The sequence below is a fragment of the Chinchilla lanigera genome, unplaced genomic scaffold (genome assembly GCF_000276665.1).
Source record: "Chinchilla lanigera isolate Chin_1 unplaced genomic scaffold, ChiLan1.0 scaffold00085, whole genome shotgun sequence".
Classification (NCBI taxonomy): Eukaryota; Metazoa; Chordata; class Mammalia; order Rodentia; family Chinchillidae; genus Chinchilla; species Chinchilla lanigera.
Window position 1 is genome coordinate 5202187 of NW_004955486.1, and position 20728 is coordinate 5222914.

At 57.5% G+C, this 20728-nt stretch overlaps 1 protein-coding gene across 3 annotated transcripts in view; it reads right to left on the minus strand.

Moving 5' to 3' along the window:
* Camta1 (calmodulin binding transcription activator 1) overlaps positions 1-20728 on the minus strand; it is a 774560-nt gene that overhangs the window by 86718 nt on the left and 667114 nt on the right. For all 3 annotated transcript variants that reach the window (XM_005404072.2, XM_005404071.2, XM_005404073.2), the window contains one exon: positions 13227-13380. In XM_005404072.2, the coding sequence (XP_005404129.1) occupies positions 13227-13380 (154 nt within the window). The remainder of the gene's footprint in view (positions 1-13226; positions 13381-20728) is intronic.

The following is a 20728-nucleotide window of genomic DNA, read 5'->3' on the forward strand; positions in this document are numbered from 1 at the left end:
ATATTAAAACAAAAACACTAAATCTACTCGAAGAGAAAGCAGGTAAAAATCTTGAAGACATAGGGATAGGCAGAGAGTTCATGAACAAAAACCAAACTGCAGGAGAAATACTTCAAAGAATCAACAACTGGGATTTCATCTTATTGAAAAGCATTTGCACATCTAAAGAAATCACCAGTGGAGTAGAAAGAAAACCCACAAATTGGGAAAAAATTTTAGCTGACTGTCCCTTGGACAAAGGACTTCTATCTAGAACGTAAGAAGAATTAAAAAAAAAATCAGCTCCCCCAAATTCAAAGACCCAATACAAAAATGGGCATCTGAGATGAATACACACTTCTCAGATAAAGAAATATAAATGACAAATAAATACATGAAAAAATGTTCAACATCATTAGTTGTTCGTGAAATGCAAATTAAAACAACACTGAGATTTCATCTCACTCCAGAAAGAATGGTGATCATTAAGAAATCAACCAATAACAAATGCTGGAGAGGCTGTGGAGAAAAAGGAACCCTTCTCCACTGTTGGTGGGAGTGTAGACTGGTGAAACCACTGTGGAGATCAGTTTGGAGATTCCTCAGAAACTAGGACTAGAGGTCCCATTCAACCCAGCTATTTCCCTTTTTGGGTAGTTTTCCAGAAGAACTGAAAACATCATATCATGGCGATATATGTGCACCCATGTTTATAGCAGCACAATTTATAATAGCTAAATCATGTAAACAATCCAAATGCCCATCAACTCAGGAATGGCTAAAAAAAGGTGTGGTATTTTTATATAATGGAATATTACTCAGCTATAAAGAAAAATAAACTAGAGGCTTTTATAGGTAAATGGATGCAACTACAGACCATACTTAGACGTAAACTAAATCAGATCGGCATGTGTAAATACCATATTGTCTCACTAGTGTAAGAACCTGAAAGAGTGAATAAAATCTAGGAGGTACAATAGATATTGTGAAAGGGAAAGAAACTGCTCAGAAGGAAAGAACAACTGGGATGAGGGAAAAGAGAAAAGAAAGAAAGAAGGGAAAAATATGTATATAAGTATACACAGAATAGCTAAGATAGTTGTACTACTGATTTGTATAGCTTTATTGAAAGGAACAGTTAATGTTTAATTGTTTGATCACCTTACATGCCTATATTTGTTTATCTGAGTAACCAATTTGAAGATACCAATATGTAGCACAACAATCATTGTTAGTTTCCTATCACCTTGTCTGAAATTCTGTACTGCTTGTATTGTTCTTGTGTTATTTTGTAAATGTGTGTGAGTTGGTTAACATGTTTTTGTTCTTTTATCTTTAAAATAAAAAAAATAAATAACAGTAAGAAGCACCTGGGCTGGGGCATGGGCTCTGGGTGGCATCTGGGCTGGCGGCTTTCAAAGTGTGGCCCCTACACCGTGGGTGTTAGACCTGCACATTCTCGGGCTAGCCCCAGACCCATGAATCAGAGATTCTGACCCTGACTTCCCAAACTGGTTTGAGAAACCATGACTGGAGGTGCCACTTGTTATGCTTTCTGTCTAGATGTCCCCCCAAAGCCTCACGCAGTCATGGGTTGCGCTTCTAGAGTTTTTGATTGATCAAGGGTCCAATGCTGGGATCATGGGTATGAGTTCTACACCTGCCCTGGGGCAGGGAGCCTGCATACAATATAAGGGAGGGAAAGAGGCTGGTTCTCTCTGCGGCTCCTTCCTTTTTGCTCTTGTTGCTTTTGCTGTCTTCCACCACCATGAACTGTTGCCCTCTGCCATGTGCCACCCTGCCTTGGAGCCTTCTGAGTATGGACTGAAACCTCCACAAACTGTGAGCTAAATAAACTTTTCCTTCCTTAATTCTGGGTATCAGGTATTTTGTCTCAGCAATGAGAGAAAAGTGACCAAGACACATTTCTAACTTCTCAATGGTCCTACGCAGCGGAATTATGGGCCTGTGTTATTTATGGGAACAGCAAGACTCAGAAAGATACGGTGACCTGCCCAGGGTCACACAGCAGATAAATGGGGTGGGGAAGCTGCAGATCCTAGCCCTTTCCACTGAACCCCCTACCTGGTCTGTGTCCCTCTGGGAATGGTCTGCTAGGAGGTGGAGGGGAAAAGCTGGTGGCCTTCAGTGGGTAGAGGGGAGAAGCGACTCTGTCAAGAAGTAGAGTCCCAGAAAGCGCAGACAGATTCCACTCACTGGGGAGGAGTCTGCACCCCTCAGCATCTGGGGCTGGGCCAGGGACTGGCTGCTCTTATCAAGTGGGGGGCAGCTCCATCTCCGACCCTCTCTGCCTAGGAAGGTGCAGGGCTATTTCGGGGTGTTGAGAGATGCTGAGGAAATCAGTAAAGCCTACTTCTGAATGTGTCTGAGTGGGTCATGGGGTGTGACCTTGGGGACAATACCAGGTCCGTGCCCCCTTCCTCTTGGGACCACCTCCTGTGCTCTGCTTCTGGTTGCCATGAATTGAGCAAGTTTCCTCTACCATACTTTTTTTGTTTTGTTTTGTTTTTTTTCCAGTACCGGGAATCAAACTCACGACCTTGCGCTTGCCAGGCAGGCGCCGTGTTGCTGAGCTAAATCCCCAGCCCCCCTCTACCACACTTTTCTGCCATGATATTTCTGCTTTGGAGCGAGCTGACCATGGACTGAAACCTCTGAAAACGTGAGTCAAGGTAAGCCTTTTCTCCTTTAAGTTGCTAGTGTCAGGTATTTTGTTCCAGCAACAGAAAGCTGACCAACACAGGGGAGGGTGGGTAGAAGGCAAAACCACCACAGTCCCTGGCTCCTCCTTTATCATTTTCCTCACTGGGTCAGGTGGGCAGCCAGCCCTGAGTGAGCACCAACTGGCTGGACCAGCTACCGGACCAGGGCAAGAAGTCTCACTCTTTACCCTCGGAGGGTGCAGGAGGAGCTGGGAGGAGCTGATGGAGAACTAATAAGGGAGGGGTAGAAAGAAGTGTGCCTGGGCTCTGGGGAGATCTCTGAGAAACACAGAGATCCCAAAGAAAGGGCTTGTCCAGACACTGGGGGCTTGAGGTTGAAAGGCCTGGACATCCCGTCACTGGAGGCAGGGAGGGGATCTTCTGAGAGACAGACGGGGATCACAGAGGCCACATACTTCCGTTCCTGATGTCATTACACCGTGCTTTCCTGAGGGTAGGGCGAACCTCTTTCCAGATCCCGAGGCATGTGGGAAGAAGGGCTGGGGTTCAGGCTCAGGATGAGCTTTGATCCTCTGGGCCTCAGGTTCCTCATCTTCTAAATGGGTGCTGCTTTCTTGTTCACTTGACTATGTGTCATCTTCTCCAACGGACCAAGGACACAAAGATGTGCGGGGTTCTGCCTTGGTAGCATCCACAGGACGTTTGTCGTGGGCAGGGGTGCAGGGCCCAGATGTCTGCTCCAGAAAGTCAGGCTGGAAGGATTTTGGAAAGGGACTGGAGAAAAGTTTCGAGAGGGTCAGAAAGGCCTCCAGGCCACAGTAGCCCCAGGAACTGGTGGGAGCTGGCCGCCTGCTCACTGCACTCGGCAGGGCAGTAACTTCTGGAAGGATGACGGGGCGAGTCCGGCTGGAGCTTCAGTCTCCACGGTGATGGCGCAGCCCCTGTTGGGATGGACATGTGGCCTTTCTTTGCATGGGAAGAGATTTCTTGGTGCTGTGGGGATGCAGGTGACAAGGACGAGTGGCAGTGTCCCCATCCCGAGGCCGTGAGGAGCTGTTCTCACCTCCTTTTCAAAATGGGCACGTCCAGTACTTCCACCCAGTCCCTGCTGCCCAAGAAAGGTCTGAGAAGAGGTGACCAGTTCGCTTGTTGTCCAAACCATGTCACCATGGAAACAGAAAAGGGGAGCTGCGAGCCTTCGTCCAGGTGATGATATAAATGGGGGTGCTCCCAGGCCATCCTGGATGTGGGGGTCACCTTTCTCATGACCCATGTGATGCAGGCAGCGGGAGAGGGAGGCGGCTGTGAGCCCCTGAGGGAGAGGACGGGAGCCCCTTTGGGTCCCTGCAAATTGTTGACACAGGAAGGTGGTCGCCATGGCGACAAGGTCAATGAGAAATGGCAGCCGCGTTGGTTTAATTTTCACTGTATTCTTGTTGACAGGAATAAAGGCCCTGCTTCTGATTTCTTGGTTCAACTGGATGAAATTTTCATTAGATTTAACTTCTCATACCCAAACACCCACATGCTATTCAATTTCCCGATCTCACCACTCAACTCTCATCCTCCCATTGGTCCTGGGGACAAAATTTGCAGAAATCTCATTTTGAGGTGCAGAGGCTGAGGGGGGCCGGGGGGAGCGTGTGCCCATGGCGTGTACAGGGACCTGTGCGCTGTGTCCCCGAGTGAGCTTGAGCCCGCTGAGTCTCACTGTTGGGACATGGGCCACGGGGATTCCCTATTGCTAACGGGGTGCTGCATAGCGGCAGAGGCCGAAGGCCAGTACACAGTTGGGCGCTAAGAACTTCCCCTGGCCACCCTGTTCCGGGTGGCACAGACCTCAGGGGTGAGGTAGGGACGGGAACTTTGGGGCTGCCGGCTGCTGCCTCCAAGTTCAGGTGCTTCAGACATGTGGGACAGCCTCCCTTAGCCTCCACCTGGGCCTCCCGGCAGTCTCCAAGGTGACATCAAACATGGCCTTGGCGGAGTGATTGTTTAGCACTGTCAGAAGCACCGTCAGGCAGGGAGGGAAGGCGCCTCCCCGGTTCCTCCATATCCCAGAGCCACGCGGCCTCAGCCCAGCTCGGGGCAGAGATGGCGAGGACGGACGTGGGAATGGCCAGCAGTCTGTCCATCCCCTGCAGGTCACTGGGGAGTGGGTGGGGGAGGGGCACCCTGGGCGGTTTTTGTCTTGCTTCTTGCAAGCCTGCTGTGGGGCCCTGGACTCGGGCGCCCTCGGGGGACTGGCGGCGGTCGTGCAGCGAGGCAGCCTCTGCCTAGGCTAAGTCGCCTTCTTCCACTATGTGGTCCAGGGCCTTCAGGTTTTAAAAGAGAGGCTTCAAGTATGGAGATTTACGTGTCAGCCAAGAATTCCACATTTAACCGAACCTCTCCCGGTACGGCACAGGGCTTGGAATCAGCTCTGGGTGGCAGCCCCAGAGGCCACTTAGCGAAAGCTCACTGAGTGGGAGGAGAAGAGGAAGGAGTCCAGCCTTCTGCTCCTACAGGGGGTCCACAGCCAGAGCCACAGCAGCCCCAGTGGCAAGCAGCCTGGGACACAGGAAATCAAAAGGTGTTTTCCTCTTTCAGCTGGACCTGGGGGCCACATCGGCCCCATGGAACACGGCCCAAGGGGAAGATGAACATTTGCAAAACAAACCAGGATCCTGGAAGGAGGCACAGGAAGCCAGTCCCAAACGGAACCTCAGGGCAGGCTGGGGGATGGCGGCAAGGAGCCCTGGGACAAGCGGGGGCCCGTGAGGTACAGGGCCCTGCCTGCCTGCCTGCCCTCTGCTCCTAATCCAGGGGAGCAGCAAAGTGCACAGGGACTTCCTCTCCAGTCCTCGTGGACAGTCCCCGTGTCCCCTGAGCCACAGGCCTGAGGAGACAGGCAGGGAGCTGGGCCTCTGCCCTTAGGGACAGAGCTGCCGTCCCTGCCCCCGATGGAGACAGAGCGAGCCTTCCTTTATGCACAGGACTGATGCTCTGGGATGTCTCACGGAGCAGATCAACAAGATCTGGCAGACCTCACTATGTCCTGGCACAACACCTCGGCTGCAACCTGAGGAAACTTCAAGGGTAGCAGATCTTAACCTGGAGTCTAGGGAAAGGCACGGAGGCCCCGGAATAGCCTGGAATTGTGTGCCCAGTTATTTGTGCTTGTTTACAATGCCTCCACTGAGGAGCTTCTATAAAACATTGGGTGATGCCCCAATGCCTACCTCCTTCTCAGCCGGGGCGATACCAGCTGACTCCCAGAGAGGCCTGTGGTCCCCAAGGGGTGCTGACCCTGCTGTCCAGGACAGGACTCTTGGGCTGGCCTCTCACTGGAGCCTGCCTGGGGCTGGGTTTCCTGGAAGTGTGATCCTGAGGGGTGCCAGCTGAGGATGTGGCTGAGGTCCAGGTTCCCGGGGCCCACTGGCCCTGATTGGTGGAATCTGTGCATTGGGGGTGGGGCCCAGGCCCTGCTGGCTCATCACCTGGTTTCCAGGTGAACTGCTGCCCTGGGCACCTAGCCAGCTCTCTCTGGGACTTGGTGGATAGGGGATAAAACTGCAGCTGGCTCCTCTGAGCCCCAGGGGGCTCCCCAGCTTGACATAAGGTGCCTTGCTTCTGTCCTGAGAGTCTCACTCCTAGGGGGACACCCTGCAGAATGCCTGCAAGGGAACCTTTCTAACAAAAGCCTTCCCACCACACCTGAAGCTCCAGGGCAGCTCCTCGGTGACTTTCTGTGCCGGCCACCTCCTTCCAGCTCCAACCCTGTGTCTCACAGTCAGCTGGGCGGTGTCTGACTAGGGCGGACTGAATAGCAGAGGGAAGGGAAGGGAGGAGGCAGGACAGGCTCCTCTTTCTGGGGCCCTCTTCTGTGCGCTCCAGCCTCTCTTGGAGCCCCCACTCCAGAACAGGAGGGCAGGACCCGCAAACCCCTACTACCTCCCACATCCACGGTCCCAGGCCACACTGGGAAGGAGCGCTGAGCCCTCTGCTGCCATTAGCCACCAGGTGGCGCTAACCGACCAGGAACTGGCCGGGAAGGTCCAGCAAAGCCTTTGTTGATTTTACTTCTTGATATTCTATAATCACCAGGATTACAATCTAAGCAAAAAAGCAAAACAAATAAACACGGCCCCCCTTACTGAATCTTTGGTCTTTGAAAAATTATGAGAAAACAAAAGATGCATAGTGTCCGCCACGGAAGGCTTGGTGCTGGCTGCAGCGAGGGCCTCTGGGACCGCAGAGGGGTGCCCTGGAGGCCCGGGGGGGCTGTGGCTCCCTGCCTCCTTTTTGGCTTGCTGTTGCTGCAGCCACTGCTCAGCAGGATGGGGTCCCTGCCCCAGCCACCCCGGGGTGTCTGTGGCTCACTGGCCTTGCCCTCGTATGTCTCAGGCTGGAAACTGCTCCTCACCACACTGTCAGGAAGAGCGCTGCCGTTTAGGGTAACAGGGATTATTACCTGTTATAGCTGGGAGCCATAATAGCACCCTCAAACTCACCCTCGCGTGGGCCCCAGCCCCACACTCACCACGCCTCCTCACCGCTGTGAGTATGGCTGCCAACCCCTCACTCTCAACATGGCTGCCACTGCCCACATTCAATGCGGCTCCTACCCCCGCACTCACCATGATTATTACTTTACTCAGTATGACCTTCACTTCTCTCGCTCAACATGGCTCTCGTTCCCTCACACTCAACATGGCTTCCATCCCTGTGTTTAACGTGACCACCGTCACTCCACGCTCAGTATGGCCTTTATTCCCTCACTCTCAACGTGGTTCTCATTAGCCAATGTTCAACATGGCACCTCCTCCCACACTCAGCATGACCATCTGTCACCCTGCTCGATATGGCTTTCTTCCCCTCACACTCAACATGGCCTCCCATCCTTCAGACTCACAATGGCTTCCACCCTCACACTCAACATGACCTTCAGCCTCCCACACTCAGTACGCTCTCCATCCTCTCACTTTCAACATGGCTCTCACATTTAATACGGCTTCTAACCCCACACTCAACACGGCCATCTCCCTATTCATCCCTCACGCTCAATATGGCCTCCACCCCACACTCAACATGGCTTCTGTCTCTTCACACTCAACATGGCCTCTGTCCCCCCACATTCAACATGGCCTCCACCCTCACACGTAGTTGCGCCCCTTCACTGCCCTAACCTTCATCTGCTCCCATGCAACATGGTATCTGCCCCCTCACGCACAAGGTGATCGCCATCTCTTCACACACCCAGCCGGTAAGCTTCAGAGCCGACACACCTATCACCTCAGCGCCACACCTTGGGTGTGCCTTGGCCTCCTCGCCCATCCTCCTGCTCTTCCTATGCCCTCTTTCCTCCAAATCCCAAGCACTCCTCAGGGCCAGAACGAGGCCCTTCTTCCCTCAGGGTGTCCCTGGCATCCTGCCCTCTGGGCTCTGAGTCCCAGGCATGTGGGGCCAGGACCATCTGGGCCCCATGCTCTCTGCCAGTGCCCTGCCCAGTGCTGTCCCTTGAGTGTTTTGCTGTTGGGTGTGGTCTTGAGGGTGGGGCCAGGGCCTCTGTCCACCTGGCCTCGTCTGTCCCCAGGGCCTGGTGCAGGGCTGGCTCAGGCAGGAGCTCTGTAGCTGGTCCTGGGCCAGTTTGGCTGGAGGTGGCCACGAGCGGCTATCCAGCAGAACTTTTGTGGCCCCCTGGCCCACAGCTGGCTTGTGCCGAGTGCCTGGTCAGTGGGAACTGGACCCCAGGATGCCTGGGGGTGCGCTCCTCATCGGGGCGGCTGGGTCTGCTCACTGTGCTTTCCACCTGGAGGTCATCTAATGGCCCCTGTGGCCCTAGGAGGCAGGGCCTGTGGTCTCCTCCTCCTCAGAAAAAGAAGATGGGGGGCTCTCGGAGGTCAGGTCTTCACTCCATGCTTCCACCCGGCCAGACCTGGCCTCTGGCCAGCAGGCGTCCCTCTGAACATTCCTCTGTCCTCTTCCCCTTGTGCTCACGGCCGTCCCGGCCCTAGGAGGCAGGGCCTGTGGTCTCCTCCTCCTCAGAAAAAGAAGATGGGGGGCTCTCGGAGGTCAGGTCTTCACTCCATGCTTCCACCCGGCCAGACCTGGCCTCTGGCCAGCAGGCGTCCCTCTGCACGTTCCTCTGTCCTCTTCCCCTTGTGCTCACGGCCGTCCCAGCTGGCTGAGCCACTTCTCAGGGGCACTGCCAGGTATGTGTCCCGGCCTAGTCGAGGGCCCTTGCTCTCAGAGCCCAGAGGACACCTGTGGCTTTTGAGGGAAGTGTCGAGAAGGCCGGCCACCCAAGAGTCCCCGTGTTGCACTCACACGGTGTCCCCAGTGTCCCTGGTGTCCCTGTGTGTGAGCACCCGGCTGGGTGTGGCCTCATAAGACATCAGGTATGGTGCGGAGTGGCCCTGGTCAGCCTCCTGCCTGCTCTCCAGTGCTGCTGAGGACACCTAGCCCAGAGGCTCAGGACCCAGGGGTGCCCTGTGGGTCCCAGAGAGGCAGCTGGGGGACCTGATGACCTCTGGCCCCTGAAAGCCACAGAGATTTGGCGTGTGTGCGTGCAGGGTCATCTGGCTAGACCAGCACCCCCGGGGGCCCCCAGGGGGGACAGCCAGGCAAGAGCGCCCCAGGGCAGGGCTGTGGGTGCACTCTGGCTGGTGCACTGCACCACCCGTCTGCTGGGAAGTGGTGGGCATCTGTCCCCACCCAGCTGCCCAGCAAGTGAAGGGAGAGAGCCACGTTGCAGGCATCCCCCGGGCACCGTGGGCACAAATCCCGTGGGGTTCCTGGGGGCCCTTGCGGAGCTGAGGGGGGAAGGTTCTGTTCCAGTCACTCAGAACCACTGAGGCCCGGAGCTCCGCCTGAGACTGGCCCCTCGGAGTCATGTGGGAGGTGGGCACTGCCTGTTAGGAGCCTGGCACACACTGGGGGGGGGGGTCCCAGGCGCAAAGCTGGGGCTCTTGGAGCAGCTGCGTTGGAGCAGAGCCCGGAACCTGCAGGTGAGGCATGCTCATCTTTCCATCGAGCTCAGCTGAGTTCTGCAACTCCAGGCCTCAGGCGGGATCTTCCCCAGCCTTGAACCCAGCCGGAAGCCTGACACGGATGGGGTCACCTCGGGCTGGGCTCTGCTCCACCAACCCTGCATACTTCACACGCAGGACCTGGTTCCTCAAAGCATGTTTAACAACAAACTACACTTCCCAGACGGCTTTGTAATTAAGGGCAAGCACATGACAAACTTTGCCCACGACATGAGTGGAAGTGATGTGTGCAACCTCGGGGTCCTGTCCTCAAAGGGAAGATGCTCGCCTTTGTGCCTTTTCTTCCCCTCTTCTCTCTGGTGAGAGTGAAGTCGTGATGGCAGGAGCTGGAGCAGCCAGATTGGACCATTAAAAAAGGGCAACAGCCTAAGGACAGTGAGCAGCCAGCTGGAAGGGGGCTCTGAGGGTGTTCCTGTCACCAAGGGGAAGCCCTGTCAGCCCTGAAGTGCAGAATACGTGACAGAAAAATGCGCTTCTGTGTTATCAAAGTCAATGTTACTCTGCTCTCTGTCACAGCAGCGGGACCCCTGTTCCAACGACTATAGAGGGATTGTAAAAGACAGGGAGAATTTGGAGACCTTGGGAATTCCACCAGACCGCCTGATTTCCCCTGTGTTTGCTCTCTCATCTGGAGGAGGTGTCCCTGGCCTGCCGGCGGAGGGGAAGCCCCCTTCTGTCCAAAGGGCACAGTTGCAAGAATCAAGATGGATTCTGGGAATGAATTTGGACCAGTTCCGGCTCTCGTGGGATTCTGGTGGCCGGGGGACAAGGAGCCCCTGTCCCGTGGCGGGTGAGGGGGAGGCCGCGGATCAGTTTCCCTTTGCCGCCGATAAGCACAACATTTTGATTAAACCACTGACAACTCTGCTGTAGGGCAGAGAAATTTGGAAACATCAGGAAATCAAACTGTGAAGTCTTTGAAGGAATGTGATTTATGTGAAAATGTGACGGAGCTAATGTGCTTGGCTCCAGCGCCAGCGGCACGCGGATTCTGGAACGGGCTCTGTGCCTCCCTGGCTCCACGCGCCCCTCCGCCGCCCGTGCCCTCAGTGCGTCCCAAGCCTGATGGCATCTGACGCATGTGTGGAGTCACCTCTCCAGGGCGGGGCTCCCTGGCTTCGTCATGCGCCCGGGGCCACACACAGTGGCTGCCCTGCTCCGGGGGTTTGGTGTCCTTTTACGTGGTTTCCCTGACGTGCTGCAGATCTGAGGGGCTCACAGATCCCTCGGAGTCAGCCACAGGGGCTGCCTCTGTGCATCTGGAGATGTTCGGAGGGTGCAGGCGCTGCTGCCTGGAAAGCTATCTCCCCCTCTCGGCAGCACCTCCATGACAAATCCCTGGTTCACAGGATCTCCCAGGGCTGTTTGCTGCTGCCCAACCAGGGCTCCTGGGGCGAGGATGGGGACTTTTGCGGGCAAAGGGGCCCCAATCTGCTCAAGGGATGGGAAGAGCTACGCCTGGTAACTACAGAGGAAAGGACGACAGGTCCAGGGGGGCCAGCAGGAGAAGTCCCCTTTGCAACTGAAGATGCCTTTGGGGCTCAGCGTTGCCCTCCAGCCGTGTCCCTGAGGGTTTGGACAGCTGACTTGAGCACCTGGACTCCAGCCACCCTTTCAGTGCAAGAGTCCTCCCCGGGACCCTTATTTTGGAAGCAGACTGAGCATTGAAAAGAAGGCCCATTGTCCTTCCTGGGGCAGCTTCTCCCTGGGACCCTGAAGCCCCCAACTCACTCCACCTCCCAGGAAATGGGACAAGACTTCCTCCCAGCAGCCTCGTACCCTGGACACTGGGATTTGGAGGCCGGGGCCACCAGACCCCACTGAGCTGGCTGGAAGCTGCTGGGCTTGCAGTGGAGGCCACTGGTGTCTTTCTGCAGTGGGGGAACTGGAGCACAGAGAGGGTGACCGGTTGGCCTGAGAGCACACAGTGGGGCCGCTGGCCTCAGAGGCAGGGTGAGCACCCACTGACCACGCCCTGACTCCCGGCTCTGGCTCCTTCCTCTGCCCCGGCCTGGTCATTGCTGTGGCCCAGTAGAGAACCTGGCCAGAGGCAGGGGAGCAGGTGTGAGGGGCGGGAGAACCCAGTACCCAGGGCTGCCTGTGCCTCTCAAAGACTCCCGGGCGTGGATCAGAGGGAGGCAGGCACAGCTGGGTGCAGGACCCCCAGCCCCAGCCCCGAAGGCGGCCTCAGCTTGCTGCCTGCACCCCAGAAGCCTTTGCTGCTCTGGCTCCTGGGGGACAGCAGGACGTTAGGGGCCATCACGTGCTGGGCTGTGCAGAGAGCTGGAATCGGTCCCAGTGCTTCCTCCGCTTCTGGATGCCCTGTAGAGTTTTGGAGAAGCTCCTGTGGCCCTCGGGTTAACTGTGGGGCCTGATTTCTGTCTGGTGTCTCCCCCAGGGGGTCTAAGTAGCGGGCGTGTGCGGCCCCTGTGACAGCGCCCTGGAAGCTGAGGTGGGTTGAGCAGGTGCAGAGGGAGCACCCAGCTGAGGAAGACACAGGAAGGTGCGAGGTGACGCAGGGCCTGGGGACCTGAAGGGGCCGCTGCGCCTAGGAGCAGGACCCGGGGGTCCAGTCTCAGCTAGGGCTGTGGCCTGAGCTTCCTGGGGCACAGGCCCAGGAGCGGGGCAGGAGAGGAAGGAAGCTTCATGTCCAGGTGCAGCCCCAGCCCTGTGGGCCGCTGCCTTCTGGGAAGCCTCCTTCCCAGCAGAGCCCTTTGTCCTGCAGCCCTCAGGCTGGGGCAGATCCTCTGAGGTGAGCACAGAGGGGACCCTCAGGATTAGCTGGCCACTGCAGGCCTCCAGGAAAGTGCATTCAATGGCTCCCCGTTGAATGGGCACTGTGGTGCCCATCAGTGGTGTCTTCCTTCTGGTCAGCTCTGAGGGTGGTCCTGGCCCCAGGGGACCCACAGACCCTCTCTCTGAGGTCCGAGGGTGGGCTCCACCCTGCACGATTAGCATTCCTGTGCCCACAGGCTCCTGTCCAGTGCTGGACGTGCCCTGAGCTCTTCTGGGGTCAGGCAGACCAGGGTCGTGCTGCCCAGGCCCAGGTGTCAGGGTGCAGGAGAGGCCACCAAAGGTCCCTACTGCAGCCATGGAAACGGGGACTGGCTGAGCCTCGGTGGCCGGGATCCACGTGCCGTTTTGCATCCAGTGATTTGCACCTGACAGATGCTTCAGAAAGCATCACTTTGCTGACAAAATGAAATCCAGCTCAATTACCATCAACTGCTCACCACCAGCCGGGAGTCAGGCAGCCCCAGGGCCAGGAGGCTGGGCCCAGAGCTGGCGCGGGTGAGCGGGAGGAGGTGGGGCGGCCCGGGCCAGACGCTGGGTCCTAGTCCGGCTCTCCTTCCCTGCCCCTGTCCTGCTTGTGGTGCGGACACCTCCCGGGACCACCATGGATGTGTGTCTTTGACCCTCGCTCTCTCCATCTGTCGTGTGGGCTCCACCCTCACGCCCCCCAAAGCCACGGAGGGCCCCTCTGGCGCCAGCCCATGGTGCTGGCTGGCCGGGCCCCCTCAGGGCTACTCACACATGGGTTTCAGCTGCCCGATGAGCTCCTCCTTCGTCCATTTTGCCCACTCCTTCTTGTCGGTGTTGATGGAGCAGAGGATGGGGCCGCAGGGCTTGCCGCAGTCCTCGATGGCCGGCACGTTCAGGTAGTGCACCAGGACGATGTCGGGGTTCTGGGGAGACACGAGAGGCGGCGGCGTGAGGGCAGCACCGGGAATGTCCAAGCCCGGGTATGCCTGGGCTGCAGGTGGACCAGAGGCCAGCAGTCCTCATGCCAGGCTCGTGTGACCTTAGCACTGCTGACCCTGGGGACAGATGATCCCCTGGGTGGTGGCCACCTGACCACAGCTTCCCAGGCTGCCCCCCACCACATGCCACAGAATGCCCCTCTCCATGTGAGCCCTGGGTCCCAGGAGGGGCCAGTTGAGAACCTATACATCAGTGACACGCATAGAACCTAGGTCCCTGTCACGAGGTGGGACCACATACCCCGCTCAGCTCCTGGCTGGCAGCTGCACCCCGCCCCTCGCCCATCTCAGGCTTCCAGCCACATCCTCGTCACAACTCTCTGCTGCCCCTGACACGGGGAAAGGTGCTCTTGTAACGCAGGGTCCCTGCTTCTCGGCACCGGAGCCCCGCTGGCACCTGCGTCTCCCCTGCACCATCAGCCGCTCGTGCCTTTTGTGGACGCCGTGCCTAGGGGCAGGTGCACCCAGAGTCCCAGAAACTCCTTTGGAATCGGAAGAGTTCCTGCCTGATGACCTCGACGTCACAGTTTGTCACCAAGTCATTCTATTTAAATGACCAGCTAGTCCCATCGGATTCAAACCAAACCGTCCTCTGTCCTGTTCTGACCCCCTGGCTCTGAGAGTGACACAGTGACACATTAGGGGCTCTGAGGGGTGGCAGCTTTACCAAAACAAACGCGGGGCCTTTGGGGGCCTTTGCATGACCTCCAGAAGGCGAGCCAGTTTGACCACATCAGGTCTGACAAGTGTGTTAAAAACAACCACTTCACTTCACAGAGGCAAGTGGATGACCTTGTCTACGCTCTTCTGCCTAACCAGAAAGCAGTTTGGGAACCACTGTATTTTTGCACCTCTCAAAGGAGTTGGGTGTGGTAGCCCACGCTTGTGATTCTCAGGAGGCTGAGGCAGGAAGATCACTGTGAGGGCAGTCTGACCTACTTAGTGAGTTCAAAGCCGGCCTGAAATCTTTCTAAGGAAACAAAGAACAGTGAATCACGATACCGCAGGGGATTTGGGCAAAAGCACGTGGTAGCCCCTTCTCCAGCTTATGTCTACACCCTTCTCCTCTGCTGTGTAACCAGAGCCCTGGGGTGGGCAGGGCCGGGGCACGGGGCAAGCTGAGTATCTCTGTGCTTTTTTGGATAGATCAGAGCAAGCAAACTACACGAATATATGAATCAATCAGCCCATTAATAAATAAAGACCCAAGACGACACCATGACCAGTGTAAGAAAGTAGCCTGGCATAATTTAAAAAGATTTCCAATAAGGGTTGAAACGCAGTTTTTTTCCTGGCCAGCGCTCAGTTAACCAGGAAATTAAATCAACTCGAACAGGACCCTTGTTGTTAATGGCAGCTTTTCTGGATTGCGGTACTCGGGCTCCTTAATGATGATGATAATCCCTGACATCGGCGCAGCACTTTATTCTTTTCAAAGCACTTTCCAGCCATTATCTCATTTGGTGCCCACGCGAGCCAGGGAGGCGGGCTGGGCAGGGCTGGGCAGGGCTGGGCAGGGCTGGGCAGGGCTGGGCAGGGCAGGGCAGGGCATGGCAGGGCGCCCTCCGTCTGGAGCCTGCGGCACGCGGTGGCCCGAAGTGCTGAGCCTGGCAAGGGCGTGGCCCGGGCTCGGCGCCAGGGCCCCAGCTCCAAGTCCAGGCCTTGCCAAACACCTGGCGGCCGCCTTTTGCCCGGCTCCAACACCTTCTCACCACCCGTTTCACTTTTTCTTGGCGACGCGCCCCGGACGTAGGTGGGCTGGGCAGTTGCCTTGGCTGTCGTGGGGATGGGGTCCCTGAGGCGAGGCAAGGCGCCCCCTGACCCTGGCCTGGGCTCTCCCAGGGCTGGGCTGGGTGGACGCTTCCCGCCTAAGCCTAACCCTGCCCAGGAGTCATGCCAGCAGCTCGGCGAGCTGAGTAATCCTCAGAGGCCTGCAGGGGCCAGCAGGCTCCCCTGGCTCCCTCTGACCCTGGTGCCTGGAGCAGGCGCCCGGTCCCGCAGGAGGGCGCTGGCATGTCCTCACCTGGGAGACGGGAGGCTGCAGCTTCCTGCCACACCCCCGACCGGGCCCAGCCTGAGCCTGGGGCAGCGGCAGGAGGCTGAGCAGAGGCACAGGAGGGGCTGGTGGAGTGAAGGTCAAATCTCTCCACCCAGAGTCCCTGCTGATCAGCAGCCGGTAGGCTGGTGCTTCTGGGAGCTCTGAGGTCTGCCTTCGGGGCTCAGGCTCCTATGCATAACCAGCCTCTACTTGTTCTTTGAGGGAAGGACCAGGATGCCACCTCCTCCAGGAAGCCTTGCCTGACACCTCCCCGGTCCCTCCCAGGCAGAAAGGCACCAGACTGTGTCTTCAGGGTCTGCGCATCTGCTTCAGCCCTGGGACGAGGCCTGGGGCGTTACACTGCCTGCTAATGATACGCTCACTTCAGGCTGGGTTATGACCTCCCATGGTTCCCCCTGTCAGACTCGGGCTCCAGGAGGGGCGGGGAGGCGGCTCAGGCCATGGCCCTTCTGAGGGGGCTGACTGTCGAGGCTGGCTCTTCGATTTCTGGGCATCTGACCACTCTGAGAACCTGACAGAGGCTGTGGACACCCCATGCTGCCCCAGAACCGCCCCCAGTGCACCCATACTCTGCCTCGGGGTTCACAGGCTCATCGGTGGACCCCGCATCAGCAACCACTGACTTCTGGATTCTAGATCTGCTCCTTTCCAGTGGCACGAGCCTGGCGGGGTCCCTCGGGGGGGTTCCTTTCTCACGTTCCTTTCTCAACCCTGGGGGTTCCGGAGGCTGGGTCTGTGTCAGGAGATGGGGAAGCAGGTGCGCCGTCACCCCGATTCTACCCACGAGGCCCTGCCCTGGGACTCCCTCGTAGAAGTTTCAGTGCTGACTTCCCGGCTGGGGCTGGCTTGGGGGCAGTGCTGGAGGTATTTTGGGAAATTTGGGGCACACTTTGCTTCTTGGCAGAGCTGTGGTTTTATGCATTAGTCGTGCACTTTATGGGGTGTTTCTGCAGGAAGTACCTTCACCATGGAGCCTTCATGCACCAGATCTATGAAGTGCTCACTGGGATGTCAGGGCCGGCTGTGAGGGTGGACTGGATAAGCTTGAAGCCAGGTGGAATTTTCCCAGAGGTGCTGCCCCCCCAAAGTGAGCAAGAGCTGTGAAAACAACCCTTCCAGATGGTCTGGACCTCAGGTGGTATTGAAGGCCAGGGGAAGGGAGCCCGTGGAGGGGTAGGCAGTGCTGCTAGCCATGGGGGAAGCCCCGGACAAGTCAGTCTCAGAGAAGTTCCAGAACCTTCTGGAAAGTCTGTACTAGGAGATTCCCATCCCTGCTGCTCTATAATGGAAATGGGGCAGGGCCTTGCAGAGGTGTGGAGCACCATATGGATGTCCAGAGCCCTGCCGGACTCGTCCGCAGTCACTACCCAAACCAACCAAACCAAACCCAGCCCTGAGGCTCTTCCTGAGGGAACAGGGGGGTCAGTGTCTTGAAGGCAGCTCACTGTCTTACAACCACGCACCCCTTCCTCTTCGGTCTCTCTCTCCCTCTATCTCCCCCCCCCACCTTGGTGACCTCACCCAGCCTCCCGGCCTTAAGGCCCCCCTGACTCCAAGGACACAGGTGTCTCTCTCCAGCCCTACCACTCAGCTCTCTGGGAGCCCCCGAGACACCCTCATTTCCCTGTGACCAAGCACCGTTCCCACTCGCATACCCGGTGGTTCCAGGCTATGCCCACGGAGGAAATGCCACCTGCCCTCTGCAGATCTGCAGCACTCCCCAGCCGCGCCACCGCCAGGTCCTGTCAGTTCTCCCTCCCGAGCCAGCCTGGTCACCCATGGGGCCCCACATGCCTGGGACTGGTGAGACCAAGCCTCTGCCATGGGAAGGAAGCCCCTTCCCCAGTCTCCTTGCTGCCAATCCCCTACCCCGTCCTCTCTCTGGCACCAGCAGGTGTTATCTTGCAATGGCTCCCTGGCCCTGAGAACAAAGCCCACCCCCTGCCGAGTTTGAGGGACAAACGTTTTGTCCCTGGCTGATGGCTCTGCCTTGTCGTGCCAGGTCTGTGTGGCCTCCCTGTGGAAGGTTTATTCAGGGACCCCATAACCTCTATTTGGCCGATTCATAACCTATGCCTGGCTGATTCTGGCCCTGCTGTCTCTGGACCTCTGCTTTTTCCTTAATCTCTTGGGTTCTGCCCAATCCGGCCCACTGCAGGCTAGGGGCAAGGGGTGCCACTGCCAAGCTGCTCCCTGGGGTGCGGGCCTCACTGGTGGGGAGCTGGTGCAGGGACAGCTGTGTCCTCCTCCTCACCCAGTGTCCTCCAGACCTGGTGCATCCTGCAGGGAGACCCGGAGGCTGGCGGGGAGGGAGAGGGTATCAGCCAGGTGCTCACCCTGCACCAGGTGACAGGAGTCTGGCACGGGTGTGCGTGTGCATGTGTGTGCGCCCCGGGCACATCTGCCTCTCCTTGGGATATTCAGTGGGTCCCTCTGCTCAGCTCAGCTGCGCCTCGGTGCTGCTTTTGTCTTAAAACTGGAGGTCTGGATTTGCTGCCACTCTGGTCCGCCGCAGGGGTGACAGGCATCTCCCAGGAGCCCTCCTTAGTTGCTCAGGACGCCTTTTCCAAATTGCGCTGCTCTCCTAAGCAGCGGGGACCAAGGAAGCCAAGAGAGCCAGCCGGGTCCTTGCCCTCCAGGGGCAGAGACGAGGTTAAGAAGGATGGACACCACTTGCTTCGACCCTGGCGAGGCTGAGGCTTTGGACACCCCCTTCCAACCCCGCAGCTGCCTTCAGCTGCCCGCTGAGTCCTGGGGTGATCCCTGTCCCTATCTGCTGCGCTACCCACACAGCTCCCCTCTTCCACAGGGTCCCCTCTGCCCCTGGCTGTGGCCCACATCACCTCCTTTCCCGAGGCGGGGCTTTCCAAGCCGCTTTAGACTAGAATGCATCACTAGGTCCGTGAGGTGCAGGGACTGAGCCGTGTTCATGGCCAAGGCGGGCCGCACAAGGGCCACCAGGACACCAATGGCGGCTCCTGCGACTCGGATTAATATGCAGCAGCTCCTGCCTCTAATACTCCAGATTTACAGACTCTCCTGCTGGGGAGAGCCCAGCGCGGCAGCCCCGGAGAGCGGCAGCAGGGAGGCCTAGGCGGGTGTCCTCTCTGACCTGTCCTGGCCAGTGCCTGGGCCTGCGGGGCTGGACTGCAGGCCAGGGCTGGGGGCAGAAAGGAAAGTCGCAGTGGCAGAGCAGAGGACAGCGAGAGAGAGCACCAAGCCAGTGGCAGCCATGTTCGGAGGGGCTGGCGCAGGGACACGGGGGCTGGGGGTGGGGTGCCAGTGTCCCCAGTCCCCGAGAGCTCTGATGTGCAGCCCATCACAAGCTCCATGGTCCTTGTGGGCATGTGTCCGAGAAGCCCTGGCAGAGCTGGCCGCACGAGCTCCACCCTGGAAGCAGTTGATCTCGCCAGCCTCACTTCCTGCTCTCCAGTCCCGGGGAGATTCATTCTGCGGGGCTTTGCTGAGGGGTGAGGGCTTGGAATGGATTTGACCCCAGCCAGCACTCACACTCAAGGCCACACCGCCTAGGAAAGGGGTCCCTGGTCATGTGTTACACATCTGAGGTGGGGGTGGGAGAGGCATCCAGTTTGCAGCAGGGAGCAGCGCCCTGGGTCCTGAGAGCTGGGCCTGCCCCAGGGTGTGTGTAGCCCCACGGTCCTGGGGGATGGTTGGGGTGCCGCAGCAGGCTCATCATCACCAACTCACTAAGGGGCTCAAACTCTGGGCATGGTAATCCCAGCACTCTGGGAGGCTGAGGCAGGAGGATGGCAAGTTCAAACCCAGTTTGGGTAATTTAACCACTTAGCAAGACCCTGTCTCAAAAAAATAAATTAACAAAGGGCTAAGGAAGTAGCTCAGTGCAAAGGCCCTGGGTTCCATTTCCGGTATGGCAAAAAAAAAAAAAAAGAAAGAAAGAAAAGAAAAAAAAAAGGAAAGGAAAGGAAAAGAAAAGAAAGAAAAGAAAAGAAAAGAAAAGAAAAGAAAAGAGAAAAGAAAAGAGAAAAGAAAAGCAAAAAGACAGGGCAGAGAGGGACTCAAGTTACCCAGAGCAAGAGCACCTTGCAGCCTCATCCTGGCCACTCCTGGCTGGGTGAGGGGTGGCTGGGTGAGGGGTGCCTGGATGCAACTGGAGTCCCGTGGGCGTCCCCGCTCCCGGGCTCCAGCCGGAAGGAGGAGGAGGCCAGGCGCTGCACCCTTTCTGTGGAGCAAGCAGGACAGTAATGCACGAAGTGGTTAAAAATGCAAAAAGCTGCTGGTTTTGATAAAGAAAAATGCAGCTGCAACATCTGTTTGACTCTTGTTTCCAGCTTCATCAGCGCTAAGTGGTCGATAAATCAGAGTGGCATGGCGCTCCGTTTCTGCCGCGGCCCCGCCATCCATCTCGTGCCAGTTCTCATGAAAAATGAAGGAGAGGGCCGCGTGATAGTGAAAATGTGTACGTTACCCAGAAAGTCATCATAGCATGTAACCGTGCCACACACCTCCCCACTTGCCGCTGGGGGCGCGGGGGCGGAGCGGGCCTGCGTGCCACCGGGGGAGGGACAGGAGCGCGGTTCACGCCGTGAGCTGTTCCCATGGTTGCATTTGCCGTGTTAGGGCCATTTATGCAGATTTGGGGCGCCCAGCGAACCCCATCTTGAGAGGCACAGCCTTGCCTGTACCTGGGTTCTTAATAAACAATGAGGGTAGAAGCTCGTAAAACAGGCATGCGAAGCCGGCAGAAAGAAGGGCCAGATTTATTAGGGAATGAATAAATGATGAGGGCAGGCAGCTCAGGGATGTGGGTGTCACCAGGCCGCAAGGAGGAAGAAGATCTTTCTGCCCGTGCGCCAGCTGCCCAGGATAGCCTGCCACCTGTCCTCTCTGCGCTGGGTCCCACTAGAAAGGAGGCTGGTCAGAAGCCTTTGGCAGGGGGTTTCTAGGCCCTGCGTATCCCATCGAATCCCTCCCTCACCCCCACACTGTCCTGGCCTGGGGGTTCCTTGGGACTCTGGGGACACTGGGTAAGAAGGTGGTGCACCCAACCCAGTCAGCGTAGTCCAGGAGCGAGGCCGGGTGGAGGGACCAGGAGTAGGTTCTGCAGGGTTCGGGTACCAGTGAGGACAGGGATGGGCTGGGAGCCTCCTTCACTTCCCAGGAAGCCACAGTTCTATCTGTCTCCACAACAGGGGTCCTTGGTGTCAACCAGGAACCCCTCCTGGCCAGTAATGT